Source organism: Sorex fumeus, unplaced genomic scaffold, assembly GCF_029834395.1.
Source record: "Sorex fumeus unplaced genomic scaffold, SorFum_2.1 ptg000063l, whole genome shotgun sequence".
In the NCBI taxonomy this organism is placed as follows: Eukaryota; Metazoa; Chordata; class Mammalia; order Eulipotyphla; family Soricidae; genus Sorex; species Sorex fumeus.
In genome coordinates this window covers 47,200,823-47,222,557 of record NW_026606120.1, presented here as the reverse complement: position 1 = coordinate 47,222,557, position 21,735 = coordinate 47,200,823, and the positions used below count along the sequence as shown (strand labels likewise).

The window sequence follows — 21,735 nt, the reverse complement described above, 5'->3', positions numbered from 1 at the left end:
CATATGGGATGCTGGGAATCGAACCTGTGTCGGCCATGTTGGCTGCGTGCAAGGCAAACGCCCTACCCGCTGTGCTGTCACTCCAGCCCCTCACATGTGTTTTTTAATCTTGAAAGTTGTGCTATTTGCCTACTTGTACCTGTCAATTTTCGCTGGCACAGCAATTCTAGAGGATGTCTTTAAAGAGGAGGTAGGTCAGCCATGCCTCATTGTGCTCTCAGTGACTGGCAGTGTGTGACTATTGGTTTGTTGAAATTCTGGGGTTCTTTTCATTGTCTAGATAAGAGGATTTGATCTATAGCTACCGTATTGCCGCCAGACTGGCCTGTTCTTAGGATTCTTGGAACCTGATCTTGATGTGGCTTTTTTTTTAATGGTGGAATACCTTTTGAGCATCCACTTCCAAAACAGGGAGGTTCATTCATATTGACAGTTATTAGACAACTAATTTTCTTCCATAGTCAACAGATCTAGAGTTTTCAGAAACTTTGCAGCTACTTTTACATCAGCAATCACCTTTGCTTTACATAACGATAAACATTTATGTGTTCAAACCACTGAGATGTAATATCGCTGTAAATTCAGTATTATGATCAGGTCTGGCGTTTTCTTTCAGTATTGCACACAGATTTTCACTTTGATCAGATAGGTCAGAGGAGATAGGTCATATCCTGGAGCATTTGCTTGCTGGAACACGAAGACAGGAGCAGCTCCTGAGCTCTACTCAACATGGCCCAAAAACAGAACAAAAAAGCAAGAGATTTAATCAAACATAAGGGGGAAATTATGCTATCAAGAATTGTGGCAAACACCAGGTCAATAAAGGGTTGTTTTTCTTTCTTTTCATTTTTTTGATGTGGGGAACCCCGGCCATGCTACTCTCAGCGTCCCCTGCCAGTTCTGTGCCTGAGGATCTGTCCCAATAGTGGTTGGGGGACCAGGCTCTGCCAGGGATTAATTCCAAGCCTTCATTTTCTTTATCTGCTCATTCATTGTTGGGTGCAAAATAAATGTAGGCATGCAGGTATCTTTTTGAATTAGAGATTTTATTTTGGGGGGATAGATACCTAAGTGTGTAGCTGCTAGATTAGATGGTTAATTTTTAATATTTGAGATATATCCATAAAGTAAAGTAAATACTGCTTTTTCCACAGATGTGGAACCAATTAATATACCCACCAATGATGTTATACTACTGTATTTGTGTGTGTGTGTGTGTGTGTGTGTGTGTGTGTGTGTGTGTGTGTGTTGCCATGGATGAAACCTTCTGCTTGGGAGGCTTGTTTTCTGCCATTGAGCCACAGCCCCGGCTATTCCCAACAAAAAGAAGAGCTGCTTTTCTCCACACCCCCACAAACACTTGCTGTTACTGGCCTTTTTGAGACCATTACCGCGAGTGTGAATGATATTTCATTGTCATTTTGATTTGCATTTTTCTGATGATAAGTGATAATGAGCACTTTTTTGTAGGCCAGTTGACCATCTTAGTTGAGTATCTGTTCAGCTTTTCCCCTGTTTTTTGACAGCATTGTTTTATGATTGCTGTGAACTACCTTTTAATAGTCTTCAGGTAAATATCTAGAAATGAAATTTCTAGGCCATGTGGTAATTATATCTTTAATTTCTATAAGGAATCTTTGTTCTGTTTTCCATAGTGGCTTTCCCCATTTCTGTTCCTATAAGAGTTCCTTTTCCTCCACACCTTATTTTTGTATATTAACCCCTGGTCTAATATTTAGTTTGCAAATACACTACCTGCTACTAGGCTGCTTTAATGGCATTAAAATGTTTCTTTCACTGTGCAGATTTTGAATTTGATGTCGTCACATTTGTTCTCTTTCATTTCCTGTTTTGTTGGTGGCTAAACCACAAAGACATTGCTGAGGCTAATGTTGAAAGCTTATGACCTATATTTTTACCCGTGTATATTTTTTTATAATTTATTTATTTATTGAATCACTGTGGGAAAAGTTACAGAGCTTTCAGGTTTAGGTCTCAGTCATGTATATATCAAACACATTTCCCTTTACCAATACTTATTTTTTACCGTGAACCCCAATAGAACCCCACCTCCCACCCCTCCCAATTCCTGTGAGGCAGATGAGTTCTAGTTAACACTCTATCTACTTTGACTAGATTCATTGTTTCGATAAAAGATGCACCATTATTATTTAGAGTTTACGACCCCCCCTCCCCCCAAATCAGACATGCTGAAAAAGCGTTGTGAAATGACTTGCTTTCTACAGCTGGGTTTAAGAATTAAATGATGTCGCACGGCCACTATTGCGGCTGCGCGGTTTTGGATTTCTGCTATTTTACTTATTAACTCTGGAACTATTTCTATTAAAAGTTAGATAATTAAGAGATTGGTTTCTGTGCTCTGGAGTCGTGGCTGTGCTGGAGAGCCGCTCGTGGGGGCAACTGGTGACGGACCAGAACACCCTTTCTCCTCCTGGCAGGCATGATGGCGCGGTTTAACACATAGTCCATTCGCTTTTCTGCTCCAAGCTGCATTCTGTGTTAAGTCCTTGTGCTTCTGGGGCCTTGGCCATGCCAGATAGCCGCTCGTGGGGGGCAACTGGTGACCTCGGTAGGGCGTGAAGGACGGACTGGAATGCCCCCCTTCCCATGAGGTTTTTGCCTCCCCCGACCTCCGGCTCAAACCTGCTGTCCACAAGGCTCCTGTGCGGCCGCCATCTTTCACCCATGTATATTTTTTGTTTCAGATCTTATATTCAAGTTCTTGATCCAGCTGTACTGATCTGTAAACCACTTTAGGTTATTCTAACTTTTTTGTTTTGTTTTATCTTGGGGCCATATCCAGTGGTGCTCAGGATTTACTTCTTTACTCAGGGATCACTCCTAATGGTATTTGGGGGAATCATGGGGTGCTAGGGAATTGATCCTGGATGGGCCATATGCAAGGCAGACATCCCCTGCCTGTTGAACTGTCTCCAGCTAACTTCTTAACAATGCTACCTTCCTATCCATAAATACAATGTTTTCTTTTTCTATTCACTCAGGTCTTTAATTTCTTCCTAATAGCATTATAATTATTACTTTTCTTCACATTAGAATTGTTAGTATGGAGGTTCATTAGCTGATCATTCCATTTACATGTAAAGAATTGAGCTCATTCGCATAACTGCTGCTTTGACTCCTTTACTTATTAAGAACTTACTACATGTGAGAAAATTTGCCATTTTAGTGATAAACAAAATATATTCCCTGGCTCATTGTGCAAACTCTGTAACTGATATAGAATTTGTTCTGTTCAAACGTCTGAAGCATGTGCTTTGCATTTGGAAACCCCAAATTCATCCCTGGAAGCACATGTTCTCCCTAAGCATCAAGCTTGAAGTAGTTCACCAACACCACCAGGCATGGCCCCCCCAAAAAAACAAACACAACAACCCACCAAAATAACTAAAATCTAATACTTAGAAATTTCTCTCCATCTTCTCATAGAAAAGACAGTATTTGGGATAAAACTGTTGAAATCAGAAATAATATGGGCAGAAGTCAACAGTTTTGGTTAGATTATGGGGGTGTAATGGAAGAGGAAAGTGAAAAGAATTTGGGACTTTGGGGTTCTTTGCATTAGGAAGAAATAGGAACCCTCTGAAGGTTTGGAGCAAGGATACAATGATATGATGCAAGCTGTGCTCTGGAAAAGTTCATGTTAACTCTAAGTGTTACAGTTTGGAAGGAGACATTATGTTGCAGGGAGACTGATTTAGAATAGCCCAAACGAAAAACCCTGAGAGCTTAGACAGGGCAGGGGCCATGAGAGTAAAGTCAGGGATAAAGTTTCAGAGATAACTGTATAGGTGAAATTGACTAAATTTGGCTAATTATAGATAGTAGTGAGCAAAAGAAGTAAACAACAAGAAAAATACCATTTTTCAAAAAATTGAGATAGTACAGCAGTAAGGGTGCACATGTAGCACATGCATCTGACCTGGGTTTGATCCCTAGCACCACATGGTCCCTCCAGCATCACTTAGATGCAGCTCTGGAGGCTTCTGAGCAATGCTGAGAATCGCAGGTAGGGCCACCATTGGCCTGAGCACCACTGAACAGCCCAAAAATGAAGCAAAAAAAAAATTGAGTTAAGCCATTAAGACATTGAAGAAAAGTGGCAAGTGAGGTTTGACTCTTTCCTGGCTAAATGCTGTAGTGCAGGTATTGGGTCTGTCAGCAACAGACTTGAAAGAACCTCCAGCTGAGGCATCAGAAGGCCTGTGCTTCCCCATTCAGGCTTCCAAGAACTACCATGAAATGCCAGGGCTTCAAGGGAATCTGGACCTCTGCATGTACTTATTTGTCCATTTATTTATTCAACAAATCCTAATAAACATTTTCCTAATAAGCATTTTTCTGCCAGGTATTATAGGAATCACTGAAGGGATACAAATGAATTAGATAGGTCCAGAGAGTTCCATAGGAGGCTCAAGTTTGATCTCAGCAAACTTGACCTCCTGGGCACTGCCAGGAGCAGATGCTGAGTTCAAGGCTGGGAGTAGTCCCCAAGCACCAACAGCTGTGGCATAAGAACAATGAAGCAAACAGAATCCCGGGGCTCAAGGGTTCTCCTGGGCATAGTCATATTCGTGACTATTGTAACACCCACCAGCTCACTCATATTTGTGTAAAAATGCTACCATTCCTGGTTCAGGTCACCTAGATTTTCTTTTTTTTTTTCATTTGTTGTATACAAATCCTTATTTTTACTCTTACTAATTTTTCTACGTTTGTTCTTGAATTTATTATTGCAGGATTATAGTGTCACCTATGGCCACTGTCCAGAAATCACAGTCTACACCAGCTGCTGCTACTTCCCCAGTGCTGCACAACTTCCTAACTTGTGGGCAGAAAATAAAAAATCTCTCCTTAGCATGTTGGTAGAGGTGAGTTGTTTTCTCTTATAGAAAAGCATGTTTCGAAGAATCTGTAGCATGAAACAAAATTTTTCTCCATATTTTGCCCAAGGTGACTACAACAAATCATAGAGAGAAATATATATGTGCCTCTTGGAGAGCCCGGCAAGCTACCGAGCTACCAAGAGTATCCCACCCATATGGCAGAGCCTGGCAAGCTACCCGTGGCGTATTCAATATTCCAAAAACAGTAACAATAATGGGTCTCATTCCCCTGACCCTGAAAGAGCCTCCAATATGGCAGCATTGGGAAAGACAAGTAAAGAGAGGCTGCTAAAATCTCAGGGCTGGGACGAATGGAGATGTTACCGGCACCCACTCAAGTAAATCAATGAACAACGGGGTGACAGTGATACAGTGATTTTGCCCAAATTTTATATTGTTTATTTAAAATATTAACAGAAGGAAGCAGAGTTTTTTTCACTTTATGTTTCCTGAATACTGTTCAGTTATTGGAATTTGCTGTAAGATCATTTAACCCTGTGAAGATGTGCAGGGACTTTCCTTTAAAAATCAGAGAGTTATGGGGCCAGAGCGATAGCACAGTGGGTAGGGCGTTTGCCTTACACTCGGCTGACCTGACTTCAATCCCCAGCATCCCATATGGTCCCCCAAGCACCGACAGGAATAATTCCATCTATTCCTTTGCCTCTGAAGCTGTAATGGGATAACAAAGTCAAAGACAGTGTAGAAGGAGCAATAGCTAATCTTACTGGGGGGAGGAGAGGGTAAGGGTGGTTTATTTTGTTGTTTGGTCATGCCTTGAGCTATTGGCTCTGGACAACCCAGCATTAGGAAGACAATGATTACTATAGTCAATGTTTTTCAGGTTCATAAGGGAGTTCATGGATTTGTTAAAGATAAGACTGGAAAACCAATCTCTAAAGCGGTCATTGTACTCAATGAAGGTATAAAAGTGCACACAAAGGAAGGAGGTTACTTCCATATCCTGTTAGCCCCAGGGGTCCATAACATCAATGCCATAGCTGATGGGTATCAGCAACAACATTCACAGGTAAGAGACTCCAATAATATCTTGTAAATTCTTATTATTAATAGTAATTTCCCCCCCCCCCTTTTTTTTAAATCGCAACAGAAAGTTTGCAGGGAATAAAATAAAAACATCACCATCTCTTTGGCAGACATCTTGTTATCCTTCTGTCCTTTTATTACAAAAGGGAATTTTTATAGCATTTTATATACATTAGATCAGTGGTGTTTAGCCATTTGATATCTGCAGATGTCACCAGTCTTTGGACTGGCAGTTGAAAAAACCACTACCTTAAATAAAAGAGCATCTCCTTTGTTGGGTATGTAGCCCTAGAAATAGAGCGGGAATGCATGGTACCTGGGTAAACCTTCCACTCATCCATGCCCTTTCTCCCTCTAGGTCTTCGTGCATCATGATGCAGCTAGTTCTGTGGTCATAGTCTTTGACACTGATAATCGGATATTTGGTTTGCCACGGGAGCTTGTGGTAACTGTATCAGGTAAAGAAATTGAAATTTTCTGCAGCTGACAATAAAGCCAGTTCTGACGTTTCACACTGAGAGAGGAAAATCTCCTCGATCACCCGAAATGCAGCACTTTGCTTCTGGGTCCTTGTCTAAACAGAATTTTCCCAGACTCCACACTGGCCTATGTTCTTCTGTTTGCCCCCTCATACTTTCTGATCTATATTCAAACCACACCTTGATACAAAAGCCTGCTCTGGATACTAAATAGTAAACAGACACCTTCTTTTTTCTATTCTAGCACTTAGCATTATGTGACATTATATCATATATTTAGTCATTTATTTCTTACTATTTCATCTCTTCTCATTGAAATATGAGCTTTGAGAAAACAAGGAATCTTTCTGTATCTCCAGCCCCTAGAGCCATGATCTTACTTAAGAGTTGAGAGCTGAATGAGTGATTCATTTTATGGGAAAATCATAAGTACCTTTTGACTTTTATTGTCCTTTTTTTTTTTCTGTTTTGAAGATCCTAGAGGAGTAAATCATTCATTTTCTTCAGAATTAGTGCTTATGTAACTTGAATTCCTGAGGGATTAGGAATAAGGGATAGAATTATAAATGCTTGCTTTATTGTATCTTTTTGAACTTTGGTTTATATGTAAAGGCAATTTAAACTTCATACAAAATAAGTTTTATTAGTGTTCAGGAGAGATCCTTAGTTAAGTGAGAAATGGTTACATCATTGAGTCTGTTGTAGAATGTTTAGAGATCTTAGCTTGGACTAAATAAAAAAGTGGGTCAGGCTTCCTCTCTCAGATCCATGTTCTTCCTTGAACATGTAGTCCTCTCTTTCTCTCCCCTCACATCTTTCTAAGTAAATTTCATTCAATAAAGAACTGCCTTGCCTCAAAAAAAAAAAAAAAAAGGATTAGATCACTAAGCGGTTAGAAATACAAGTGCTAGGATTCAGCCAAGGTTTAAATCTGGCTCTACCATTCATTTGCTCCCATTAGTTCATTTTATATATATATTTTTGCTATCATTATTGTAGTAATGAAAATTTTTTTTGGGAGAGCGTCATATCCATCAGTACTTAGGGCTTACTTCTGGCTCTGTGCTCAGGGGTCATTCCTGGTGAGACTTGAGGGACCAAATTTAGTGCTGACAATCAAACCCAAGTAGGCTCTGTATAAGACAAACCGCTTATCCCCTGTACTATCTCTCTGGCCTCTGTAATTAAGACTCTTCTTCAGACAACCTTATATATAAATGTTTTATACAATGATGAAGTTTGGAGGAGATGAAAATTTATTGGAAAGAAAAAGAAGTTATTGATAAAAGGTAACAACACACTGTGATTTCAGTGATAAACAATGCATATATGTCTGCATGCATGTATAATTACCTGGGAAAATATGTACTAGGGTTATTAAAAATGATTTCTGGGCTCCAGGGAGTTAGCTCAAGTAATAGAACACAAGTCTAATTGTGCAAGACCCTGAGTTTGATCCTGACCTCACATGGACCCTGAGCACTGCTGGGAGGTGGCACCATTCAAAAATGAATCTTTGGTTAAAGGAAATGTGAAAATTTGGGGGATGATTTACTGGTATTTTTGCTTATCTCTATCTTTCTAATTTTATACAACATATACATTCTGATGCTATACTGATACAAGGGTGTATTTTTTTAAGTGCATGAAATAAAAATAAGGCAAAGATTATAAAAAGTGCCGCTGTAGGCAACTGATTATTTCCAGTCTTAAAGTAGGAATGTGACTCACATGCTGGTTTTGTTTGGCAGGTGCCACGATGTCGGCGTTGATCCTAACAGCTTGCATTATTTGGTGCATCTGCTCAATCAAGTCTAACAGACACAAGGATGGCTTCCATCGGCTCAGGCAGCATCATGATGAATATGAAGATGAAATTCGCCTGATGTCAACTGGCTCGAAGAAATCCCTCTTAAGTCATGAGTTCCAGGATGAAACGGACACTGAAGAAGAAACATTATATTCTAGCAAACACTGACTCACAGCCTTGCGTATTTCCCAGCATAAGTACCAAGCAAAACTACAGTTCCTTTTGGGAGACAACTGCAGTTAAGAAGATAGACTGTCTTGCTTCTTCAAAGAGCTTTGGGAAGTTAACTTGCTAAATTTCTATTCTCTGTGAATTTGGCTGGCAGTTTTTAACTTCCCTTCCTTAAAATACTCTAACCTTTAAAAAAAAATCTGCTTTCTATTTATGCAGCAGAGATGGAACAGCCACTTTATTTTTCTTTTTAATTTAAGATGAGCTATTTGAAGCTTATGTGATAACTGCATAAAGCCACCTAGTGGATGTTGTATTTTGCACACTGGACGTTTACTAGTGGCTTTAGCTTTTTTTTAATTTTCAATGGCCAAAAGAATCCATAAACATTAAAGCAGGGATAGAGATCAGAATCTGACACATAGCTTTAAAAACTCAAGGTTTTCTCAACAAACTGAAGAGTACCTTTTCTAGTTATTAAAAAGCTGGAATTCTCTTTTATTGTTCAGGTTTAATGAAGGCTGAATTGATTTTAAAATACAATATTTGGAAAATAAATGGGCTTTTTTGCATTTGGCTTTTGCCTATTCCAGGGCTTGATCAGAACTGAAGAGCTTTGCTCTAAGCAGGATATCACTACCTCTCTTCCAAGGGTCAGCAAAGTTCTAAATATCCCCATTTTTAAGGGAGGACTTACTGACTTTGTTGTAAAAGATCTAAAGAGTCCATTTGAGTGGAGCTGAGAGGGAGACCTAGCAAAACTCATGTTGCCTATCTTTTCACTTGGTAAAAACCCACCGGTGCTGCTGCTTTTATCCGTGAAGCACTAGTGTATTGTAGTAAAACCTGATTCTTTCATATTTGCTAAATTTGAACCTTTTTCTGTGCTGTACGCGTATGGTTTCCAGATGTCCCAGCAATCTGCAAGATCTGAATCCTACTGAATCCATATCAAGAGTGGACAAGATATGCTTGTACATTTTACAAAATTATCAACAGTTCTTGCTTCAGCCCAAGTCTGTGCCCTGTAGTAGCATATTGATATTGAAATCAGTTGGCCAGTCTTATTCATAATAGGTCTCTGTAATTGATTGGGTTCTTGGTCCTGATATTTCACTTGATATGGTCTCCTTTTGGTCAACTTTTTTTATTCGATGTTGAGTTGAAAGCATTTAAATATGGCTTCCTCCATTAAACAAAGTGCAAACTGTGGACTGCCATGTGATATAACAAAGGTGAGAGTGTGATCTTCACTGCCAGTCAGGTTACTGCAAAGACCTGAAGATTTACATTTTCTCATGTATGCTATATCATGCTTCTCAATGGAAAGTATGCTTTTTGTAAGTATAAGTGTTACCAATGATAATGGCTTAATACCTTTGAACGTGGTTATGGCCAAGTTGCTGCTGAACTTGTACTAATTCAGGGGATCAAAAAACTTACTTTCATCTTTTCAAATTGTATTCTCTGTCCATTGGATATCCATTGCTGTTGATTATCCCAAAGCCTTCAGGGGAATGGTTTACCACCCATGTAGATTATGCAACTCAGTTCTGTAAAAAATGTACACAAAATGTCCTTATAAAAAGATTTGGCAGTTGTATAGTGCAGGAAGTAAGGCATTTGCCTTGCATGCGGTGTCCATGACCACGACCTTAGAGCAAATACCTGGCACCACATATGGATCCCTGAGCACAGAGCAGGGATGTCACAAGAACAAAAACAAATTGGTTTAGCAAGAATAGTGAAATCATCGCATTTGTCAGTGTGTGCATTAAATCTGGATGGCTGAAGGTCAAGCTGTTCTTTCATTAATCTTGTGATTAACAGCTCTAAATTTTGAACCCATGCTACCCCATTTTAATCCCACCACACACACAGAGAAGAGATTTTGTGAGGTGCTAAAACCACACATACCTGGTATATATGATTTAATTTCTAACCATTCTTTTAGAGGATACCATGGTGGTATTTGTTCTTTACAGCTTTATTTTTAGGAGTGCAGAGCTGACCAGGGGTCTCTTCGTGACTGGCCTTGTTTGGGACACTGCAGGTAGAAATGAAATAGTTGATGTGATAACCTTTACTATCTTAGCCTTGGTCTTCACTACAGGATGCCTTTTAAATTCACTTCTCCCTTCAGTTGACCTTATCTTTAGCTATATATCAGTGACTGGAGGTCATGCCTTTTAAGCATGTATGATTTTTTTATAAATAAATATATAAATAGCTCTTTTAGTAATTTTTTGCTGAAGGGAAAACCAAATTCTGCTATAAATCTTTAATGAATTTCTAAAATAATGTGTTGTGCTATAAAGCCTTCTCCACCTGTGTTAGCTATTAAGATGAATGTACATACAGGATTGTGACTACTGTGTTCTCAGCCCTGCTTTGTCTTTTATTTGTGGTCTCTCATTGTAGATCACATTAACTGCTTTAGGCATTGAAGCCATAGGGGATGGGGAATGCATTTCTTCAGTGTTTCTCCTAGAGACTTTCTCATTTCCCTAGAGTGGTGGAAGTAAGAATCACAGTATTAAGAAATTTGCCCAAATCGGAGTTGTGCCTATCTTGACTCACAAGGCATGTTTTGTTGGTTGATTTTGTTTGTTTGTTTGTTTGGGTTGTCCTTTTGTGATCGGTTTGTAAGCCTTTCCTCCTCCAAGCTCCTACATAAAAGCAAAGTGATTGAGTAGGTAATGTTTAAGTGACTGCTTGTACAAATGTGCTGAATATGCAGTTCAGTAAGTTGAACTCCAGTTAATTTTAGAATGAAGACCTTTGGTTTTCATGTATGTTACTGAACTTATTTGGGTGGTGATTGGAACCTCGTCCAGTTAAGGAATGCTTTCAGTTCTCACTGGAGGGAATTCATTTTGGGAGTCTGTCATCCTCCATAATGGAAACATAATGTATATTTGAACCCAGTGTGATTGATTCATCTTTGGTAACTTTCACCTGAATGAGACATTGAATTAATGGATATTGAGCTTAAAACTAATTATAAGTTTACAAATAAAAGGTAATGCTTATGCCTGAGCTTACTGTGTTTCTGAGCTAACACCAGGTTACTCAGTAACCGTGACCTGCTCCTCCATTTTAATTTTTTCTTGGAAGTAAATAATTCATTCTGTCTTCTTGTTATCAGAAGTGTGCGTGTGCCAGATTTTATCCCCGCTGTATTCAATCTTTCTGGTTATGGAATGCTGTAATAGTGTCCTATGTTATGGTTCTCGAGTGGAACTGTTTTTAATAGTAGCAACTTTATTGTTATTACAGAAAGATTCCACAGTGATTGATGTTCAATGGTTTATATCTAGCAACTGTTTTGTAACTCCAAGTTTCTGATTTATTTTAATTTAAGAGAACTAGAGGGGAGGGAGGGTTGTTTAGGGCCCTTGGTTAATGTCATCTGAATCTGGGTTTCGAAGGTTCATGAAGAAATACTGATTTCACCTATTTTTAGCAATAATTAATACTCCACTTGACTTTCAGAATATTGTCCTCATTGACTGGAGCGATAATACAGAAGGTAGTTGCCTTACACACAGCCTACCCAGGTTCAATCCCCAGCATCCCGTATGGTACCCCAACTACCGCCAGGAATAGTTCTCAAGTGCAGAACCAGGAGTAAGCCCTGAGCATTGCCACTTGTGCCCCACTCCCAAAATGAAATTATCTTAGTTGATTTTTGATTTGACGTATCATGAAATCTGAGAGTACCCTACCATTTGAGAAAATTGGATATAGATTATGTAAATACGTATGATTAAGACTTTTTAAAATGGCATAACACAAATATACAAGCTACATCCTGTGCTGGCCATGCTATAGATTTTCTGGAGATGTGACATAATAGAGGGTTTTTGTGCTCTGATTAAAAATCAACATTCCAGGGCGGGAGCAGTAGTACAGTGAGTAGGGCACTTGCCTACCACGTGGGGACCCAGGTTCAATCCCAGCATCTAATATGGTCTCCCAAGTACTGCCAGGAGTAATTCCTGAGTATAGAGCCAGGAGTAACCCCTGAGCATCGCCAGGTGTGACCCAAAACAAAAAAATAATAAAAATAAAAATGAATCAGCATATCAGCGTTCCTTTTTTTTCAAGAATGACATTACCCAGCTCCAGAACAATCTTAGCTCTCTCTATATATGAGGTTCCCAACACTCATTCATCTCAAGTGCTTCAGTTTGGTTTATTTCATGCACTGTGCCTTCAAATGAATTTTTAAAAGGGACTAAATGAAGTTGAATAGTAGTTTTAAAAAGTCAATCTGTGTAATTTATGTGAAATCTAACTGTAATGAGGTCCTTTCTGTTTTTTTATATGTAAACAGATCTACTAATCCTGTATAAAAGTTATTTTACGATGTTTGTCTTTCTTTGTGTTTTGTCCCAATCTTTTTTTTTTCAAGAAAATTAGATCAGAAATAGATCAGAAAAAAAGTGACTGTTTCATTGTGAAAGTTCATGCATTTTGTGTTCTATTTATCCTAAGGTGAAAAATAGTACCAGGCTACAAATGAGGTATATAGAGTTTCTTGCCTTCATGAGTTCACCGAAAAGAAAGTTGTATTTATAAAATAGTATTATATAATACCCAGCTATTTGTAGCTCAGCTAGATTGATGTATGTCCAATCATTCCACACAAAGCTGTCAGTGGAAAAGAATTATGAGCTCTTTTTACATTTCAAACATGTATGTTTCCTTTGTTTCAAGTAAGACTAAAGTAATGTGTCCTAGCACTTTTAGGCATAGAAGTGATGAATTCAGCATTCCTTTTCAATTAGGAACATTTTGTTGATACTGCTTTTGTAGGAATTAGGAAAGCAGAATTATCAAAGAAGCAAAGACTGCCGACATGGACTCATAGTCAAGACCAAAGAAATAGAAATGAGAATAAACTGGAGAGATAGTACAGGGGTTAAGATGCTTGCTTTGCACATTGCTGATCCCAGTTTGATCTGTGGCATTACGTACCATCCCCTGAGCACCATCAAGAGTGATCCCCATGCATAATCAGAAGTAAGCTCAGAGCACCACAGAATGTGACCAGAAAGAGGAGGGAAGAAGCATAGGAGAGCAGAAGGGACGGCACTGGGAAAGGAAGGGAAGGAGGTAGAAAGTGAGGAGGAGGGAGGGTGGAAGGTGGGAGAAAGGGAGGGGAGGAGAAAAAAGAAGGGAGAAAGGAAGGAAGGAGGGTAGTAAGGAAGTTAAGAACAAACTGTACTTCAGTAGTGACTGGGTGCCCTTTTTGCAATGCCTCTGCTGTAGAGTAAGTATGACAAAGATTCAGGATTGACTTTGGAGTTGAATCTGATTAGCTCTTTGCTCTGCTACTTGCTTCCTATGTTGCCTTATATTTTAAAAAAAATAAATCAAAACATCGAATCCTGATTTCCTTACCTGATGAAGAACAATGCTTGACAGGATTGTAGTGGGTATAAAATTAACATTTGACTCAAAGTGGAAATACTGGTAATAATCACTTTGATTTGCTGATTTATGATTCTCTTTTGGGGGCCACATCTGGCAGTGCTCAGGGGTTATTCCCAGATCTCCACTTAATGATCATTCCTGACTGTTCAGGGGACACATGGGATGCCGAGGACCAAACCCAGATTGGCTGCATGCAAAGCAAGCGCTCTACCTGCTGTGCTCTCTCTCCAGCCCCTTTGATTCATTTTTTGTTGTCTTTATTAAAAAATATTAACAAAGATTTGGAGGTCTTTTTTTCCTTTTAGAAGATTTCCCTAGATATGAGCACTAAAAAGAGAAAAGCTATCTTGAGTCTATAGATTGTCTATAGGAAAGTAGCAAATTCTAAAAAGTGTGCCAATTGCTTCATATTTATATTTAGGTGAAATTAGATTGTTTATTAAGTGAAAACTGCCGTATTTAATTGCAACCAAAAGTCTGAACAGTGATAATAGTTCTTTTCCACCCCAAGGTTTAAAACAGTTCCCTGAAATTTTCTCAGTATATTCATAACTGAATATCATAGACAGTCATGTGCTGATTCTATTCATCTCCTCATATATTGTTCTCAATAGATAATGGTGCTCACTTGAATTATGAAAAGATATCATTGTGTAGGTCTTCATTTCTCATTCTCACTTGCAATGAGAATGTCGGTTGATTCAATGCTGTTTATTGCAAACATTAAAAATACACCATAAATTGCCAGGGGAGAGAAAGTACAGGGATCAAAGTCTTTTGCCTTGCATGTAGCCAATCCATCCCACTTCAATTCTAGTACTGATATGGTCCCTAGAGCACTGCCATTAGTGATCCCTGAGTACAGAACCAGGAGTAAGCCCTGGACACTTCTTTGTATGCCATCTCCCCCAAAACTGTCAAAATTTTACAGCAATGAAACCAATTAATAAAGCCCAATTTTAACCTTAATATCACAGTTACAACCTATGGTAGTTCATAAGATGTAATGCAAGCCTGTTGCTACTTTGGCATTTTGTCTAGGGTCAGATGGAATCCTGTTTGTACTGCGCAAACAAATGTTGACAAAGTCAAACAAAAGTTGTTAAAGTGTAGAGGGCAGCCTGGATGATTGAAGCCAGAAGAGTAAAAGGTTAAGTTAATTAAAATAGGGTGGTTGGGGTCAGAGAGACAGTACAGTGGGTAGGGCATTTGTTGCATGCAGCCGACCTGGGTTCCATCCCTGGCATCCCATATGGTCCCCTAAGCAATGCCAGGAGTAAATTCTGAGTGGTGAGCCAGGAGTAACCTCTAAGCATCACCAGGTGTGACCCAAAAAAGCCAATAAATAACTATTAAAATTATTAAAAAATAATTTAAAGAATTAAGTAGGGTGGTTGAATAGGGGAGTTTTTAAGTGGATACCTCAAATTCAGCAAAAACAGTATTAACTTGATTAGGAGAAATATGAAGAGGTCATAGTAAAGTCAAAGTTGCAGGTGGAAAATTTTTTTTATTTTAATGTAGGAGTATTGCTATTTATTCAGCCATTGATTAGGCTGATTGAATTGGGGATGAACTCCACCTTACTTTTTTTTTTTCTTTTTTATAAATTTATTGAGTCACTGTGAGAGCAGTTACAAAGCTTTCGGGTTTAAGTCTCATACAATGATGAAACACCTGTCCCTTCACCAGTGCACATTTTCCACCACCAAAAACCCCAGTATGCCCCCTATCCCACACCCTCCCCCTACCTGTGGGGTAGATGATTTCTGCATTACTCTCTCTCTCTCTCTCTCTACTTTGATTACATTCAATATTTCAACACCATACCCACCATTATTATTTGGGATTTTACGCCAACACTCAGGTCTTCCGAAAAGGCAATCATAGACAATTTGTTTTCTATTACTGGTTATGAATAACAAACATATGATGTCACATGGCCACAGTAGTGGCCACGAGATTTTGGAGCTCCGAAATTTTAACAATTAAATTTGGAGGATTTCGGCCAAAACCTGCTGGGTTCCAAGATTTGTTCCTGAGTCTCTGCGATCATGGCTGTTAAAACAGCTTGATCAGGAGCCAGAGAGCCGTTTGTGGGTGGCGACTTGGGGGGTCTCGTTGGGGAGGGGAGGAAAGGGTCAGCTCCACCCCCATCCCATGAGGCCCTTCATCAGTGCGAGCCCAAAGTTGACTGTCCAATGACCTCTGGAGAATGATGGCCACTTAGCCGCCCGGGGGATCAGGCCAAAGCAGGAAACCTATTCCCAGCAGGTAGAAAACTTTAAGATGCAAAAGCAGATGTTGGAAACTTTAAGATGTAGGAAAATATTTCATAGTATAAATTTTATGACATGATTTATATTCTATGACTGTTATTGAGGTTGAGTCCAAGAGTCCAGGAGTCATGGGAGGATCTAAATTGCTATATCAGAACTACGATTTCAAATATTTGAAAAATCTCCAGTGTTTTCCATTATCATTGTCACTTAGAGATTATATGGTTCCTGGTAGAGTTTTACAAGATCACAGGCTTTTGATTTAGCATGATGAGCTACCCAAAGGAATTGGTAAAGATAGGAATCAGAATAGAGCAGGCAATGGTCAAATCACTTTTGAAAGAAGGACTGGGCATAAGAAGTATTATAATGTCTGGAATTTAGCCAGTTGTGCAAAGCTGGGTTGGTACAGGGGTCGAGCCATGTGGTCTTGCTTTTAGATGACAGGATAAAACACAGATTTTTGGTGGAGCATATCTTTACCTTAGATTTGGAAGTAACCGCAATTTTCCAGGGAGTGAACCAAACATGGACAAAGATCTCTGATCGCGTAAAGAAATAAAGACACTCTAGTCAGAAGTATAAAACATCCTACACTGATTTCTGTTACTGATTGGATTCCACGGGATGTCAAAAGACCGCGTGGCCGCCCACCTACCAGATGGTCAGACTTCTTCGTCAAGATCTTGAACGATCGATTTGAGGCCCTTCATGTTCCTGGAGCGAACAGATGCCATTGGGCTACACTAGCACGTGACAGGGACAAATGGAGACGTTACTGGCGCCCACTCGAGCAAATCGACGACTAACGGGAAGTTAAGTGATTAAGTGATTAAGTGACACTGATTTCTTGTGTTGCAATTTTCAAATACTGTAAAACACACACTGATTGCTTTCATATACAAGGTTAGAATCTGCCTATAGGAAACTATAAAATAGAGATTCTAGAAATGAAAATGGCTGGAGCGATAGCACAGCGGGTAGGGCGTTCGCCTTACAAGCGGCCAACATGGCCGACCCGAGTTCGATTCCTCCGCCCCTCTCGGAGAGCCCGGCAAGCTACCGAGAGTATTCGATATGCCAGACACAGTAACAACAAAGTCTCCAATGGAGACGTTACTGGGCCCGCTCGAGCAAATCGACGATCAACGGGAGGGCCTTTACTGTTTTTTTTTTTAGAAATGAAAAATACAGAAATTAAAATGAATAGTTTTAATATCAGTTGGGCACAGAAACAAAAACTAGAAGATAGATTCATAAAAATTCTCATGCAGCACAGAGATCAAAAGTGCAAAATATGAAGAAGCATTGGCAATATGATTTTCCATTGAGTTTGGAGGATGGGTTGAAAGGGAGGGGCACTCATTCCTTGGAGGAGGCAGGGAGGTACACTGGTGATAGATTTGGTGTTGATAATTATATATATGGGAAATCATCATTAACAATATTACAAACCATAGAACCTCAGCCAATAAAAAAGCTAAAAATGAATAAAAATGTGAATTTTATATGAGATTAGTGCTTGGTAATTAGAGTTCTGGGGGAAAGAAGAAAGAATGAAACATTTCATTATGTTCTATTTCCTATTTGAAAATGAAACTTTTCAAGTATAATAAATTTTTCAAAATTGATGATTTCTAGATCAAGCTCAAGTCCAAGTAAGAAAAATGCCTACACTATAGCACACGAAACTACTGAACACCAAACAAAAATAGAAAAAGTAAGCAAAGAAAAATAACTTCAAAGAAATAGTAATTAGACCAAGACATTAAACTCACTCCTGATAATGGAATAGCAGGAAATTACACTTTAACAGTCCTGGAAATGATCTTAAATAACATTGTTTTATTTAACATTCTGTTTTTTTAACATTCTTTTTGTTTGTTTGTTTGTTTGTTTTTGAGCCATATCCAGCAGTGCTCAGGACTTACACCAAGCTCTGTGTTCAGGGATCACTCCTAGCAGGGTTTGTGGTGCTGGGGATTAAACCCAGGTCTGCTTCCTTTGTGCATTTGTACCTCGATGGCAAGCGAAACAAAAGCAAAATTAAGCAAATGGGTTAATATCATACTAAAACCCTGAAAATAAACACACATCATACATATGACAGGGCTAATACCCAAGATATATAAGGAACTCCAAAAATATAATGAAAAGGAAATGAACAACCTCATCAAAAAGTCCAGAGAAGGGGCTGGGGAGATAGCAGAGGGACTCAGGTACAGACTTTGTATGGACTTTGTATGGAAGTATCTCATTCTCAGGCCCTCACATTCATCCGCCAGCCAGCTGGCTGAGAATCACCAGGAACGGACACTGAGTCTCTGGTACCACTTTGGAGCCCCTCTCAAATGCAGAGAAGAGCTGAACTAGCACTTCACCATAGAAGACCTGCAGATGCCAAAAGGTCTATGAAAATATGCTGATTGTCAGGGAAATGTAAAACACAATGAAAACAAGTCACAACTATGAGAATAAACTATCCAGAGATATGGCTCAGTGGTAAAGCACGTGCCATGTATATGCAAGGTCTGGGATTTGAGTGCCAGCACCTCCCAAAATAAGCTTTCTTTTAAAAAGCCAGAAACAACAAGTTTTGGTAGGAGCGGGGAGAAAGTTGCCTATGTATATTGTTTGCGGAAACAAATTGGTGCAATCTCTATGAACATTTCTCAAAATACGAATAATTAAACTGGAGCAAAAATACAGTGGAATGCCCTTGCCTTGCATGTGGTCTAAATAAGTTTGATCCCCACCACCACGTGGTCCCAAGCACTGCCAGGAGAGACACCAGAGACAAAAGTGGGTCCTAAGCAACATTGGGGGTATGGCTCAACCCCCTATCCCCCCAAAAATAAAAAATTGAGCAACTATAATACTTCCTCTCTGTGGGCATCACTGAAGGGGAATAACCAAAATGAAGCTTAATTTATTTGTGACTTTTGACCACAGTAAGAACCATAGAAGTGTTTTCAAAGCAACTTTCCCCATTTGCAGGAGGATGATGTCCTCCCCTCTTTTCAAACATACAAAATATCCCATCTTCAGCGAAAAAAATTCAGTGGATGGAGAAGTAATAGCAGTCCTTCTGGGCACCTGCCCCAGCAAGGTGGTATTACTAGATTAAAGCTGGACAAGACTGCAAAAAGATCCTTGAAGGCAAAACCAAATCTGGCCAAGTAGGAAAGGGAAAGGGCAAACATAAGAAATTATTGAGGGCTGGAGCAATAGCACAGCGGGTAGGGCATTTGCCTTGAACGCGGCCGACCCGGGTTCGATTCCCAGCATCCTATATGGTCCCCTGAGCACCACCAGGGGTAATTCCTGAGTGCAGAGCCGGAGTAACCCCTGTGCATTGCCAGGTGTGACCCAAAAAGCAAAATAAAAAAAGAAGAAAAGAAACTTTTGAGAACATGTTGCCATAAATTTTTCTTACATGCAGCTTGAATTATAAACTGTAAAATGAGGAACTGGGAACATGGTACATTAGGTAAGGTGCTTGCCTTGCATGTGACTGACTGTGATCCCCAGTACCTCTGAGTATAGCCAGGAATGATCCCTGAGCACAGAACCAGGAGTAGTCCCCGAGAACTGCCAGGTGTGCACCCCAACAAAACAAAAACCTGCAAAATGAACAAAAAAAAATCGATGATCCCCTGTAAAATCCTATAACGACGAAGGTTGTGAGTTCACGGGCTCACTGGATGGCACTGTCTCACCGCCTGCGTTCAGTGCTCTTGAGCCGCTGTGTGTGGCCTGAATCGGAACGGCTGTTGGCCAAGGGCAGACGGAAGAAGAAACAAGGGCCAGGCCAGTCTATGTCAATAGTAATTTATTCCAATCCTCTTCACTCCTGTCTTTCTCTGCCTCTTTCTCTCCTTGGCCCCAATCTTGGAACCTCTCTCCTTCTGGCTCTGACTCTGGATCTCTGGAGCCCGAGCTCTCTCGCTTCTGACTTTCTCTCCGAGCTTACGTCTTAGTTTATATAGCAGTCACATAAGGCGGTGACATAAAGGTGGGTTGAATACTGACGAATCAACAAAGAGAGGTAAAACCACTCCTCCAGGAGATTAACTCAAGGATAAAATCTCATCTACAGAGATTACTTCAGATTACTAGGAGATCCGCTCAAGGGTGGGATCCCAACAAGGGTGTGTTCTTCCCTCAGTTAGTAATCTACTTAAATAGTTGTAATAAATCTGCTTCTAATATTTCTAGCAATGTCATTCTGTATGAGCACAGTAAGAGATATAAATTTAGTTTGGTTCTTCCTGAGAACATCTCACTATACATTTCACAGTCCTCAGGCCAGGTTAATCTTCCTAGCTCCAGCAGGGTCCTAGTCTCGTCGTTACTTACTTTTGGACCATGACAGCATTTGTCCATGATCATGCCCTCAACTTATAGTTGAGTATCGTGGTTCTTTGGCCTGGCCCATTTCAATGCCAGGGTAGCTCACCGCTTGCCCTGGGTCCATTCAGTCCCTCGTCGGGACCCTGCTTTTGGGGTGCTAGGAACTAAAGGCAACTGAGTCAAGAAATCATATGCCCAGTAGTATATTATTCGAAGTTAATCAACTCCCAAGTTACAAAGCACAATATTAACTGTCTTCCTGTGTCCACACAGAAAGGACATTGCTTACAAGTCCTTAGATGGGTGTGACCTGACAAACCGAAGCTACCTAAGGAAGGACAAAATAGTGTTATCCTACAATCCCCCAATCCAACCTCTAGCCCTCTCTCCAAAGAAGAGAAAAACTCTAATTTGAAAAGATATATGCTCGCTTGTATTCACTGCAACACTATTTGCAATATCCAAGATAGGGCAACAATCCAATCTCCCAGTAGATGAGTGAATAAGAAAACATGGCATGAACTTCCAGAGAAGCAGCAGAATGTATGTTGGTCAGGGAAGCTCCCCACTAAAGTACAATCAGAACTATCAACAAAGAAAAAAGCCCTTAGTGGCTCATACCCTGGTTTGTCTGAGAGACATTTGTATCCTATGTCTGAAGCCGGGTGAATGAGGCATGAAATTGAGAGAATGAGGGGTGGGAGGTGGGAGTGGGGAGTATGTGGAATCAATCAGTGAAGACCTTTCTAAAGTGTCAAGGTTCGTGCTGGGCACAATTAACTGTAGGCACACCCGACCCTACTAAGGGAGGCTGAGATGACGGAAGTAGTAACTTGTAACATCAGTGACTTTCCAAACAGGTAAAAGACTGTGCAGCTAGCATAAATCATGCTCTCAGAAAAACAAAACAAACAAAAAAACAACCTGAGTCCCGGTACTGTAGGTAGCTGGAGCTGGATCACCCAGTTCCCTTCCACTCTCATTCAGGAAACAGTGCAGCTGATCAGACCACACTTCTGAGCTAGAGAACTGTAATACAGACTTTCAGCACAAATAGAGGCAAGGTTGCAGAGGGAAGGCGCGGAGTGTGGCGCTACCCCACTGATTGTTTCCTTCCCACCCCACTTTTAGCACAGCAGTAGGGCGTTTGCCTTGCACGTAGCCAACATGGTCGACCCGAGTTCGATTCCTCCGCCCGGCAAGCTACCGAGAGTATTCGATATGCCAGA

At 40.0% G+C, this 21,735-nt stretch overlaps 1 protein-coding gene across 1 annotated transcript in view; it reads left to right on the top strand.

Annotated features, from left to right (window-relative positions):
* The window catches only part of CPD (carboxypeptidase D), a 74,522-nt gene extending 61,718 nt beyond the window's left edge, over window positions 1–12,804 (top strand). The window contains exons 18-21 of the mRNA XM_056126603.1: window positions 4,779–4,910; window positions 5,770–5,955; window positions 6,331–6,430; window positions 8,203–12,804. Of these exons, the coding sequence (XP_055982578.1) occupies window positions 4,779–4,910; window positions 5,770–5,955; window positions 6,331–6,430; window positions 8,203–8,429 (645 nt within the window). The 3' untranslated portion in view covers window positions 8,430–12,804. The remainder of the gene's footprint in view (window positions 1–4,778; window positions 4,911–5,769; window positions 5,956–6,330; window positions 6,431–8,202) is intronic.
* The last annotated feature ends 8,931 nt before the right edge of the window (window positions 12,805–21,735 follow it).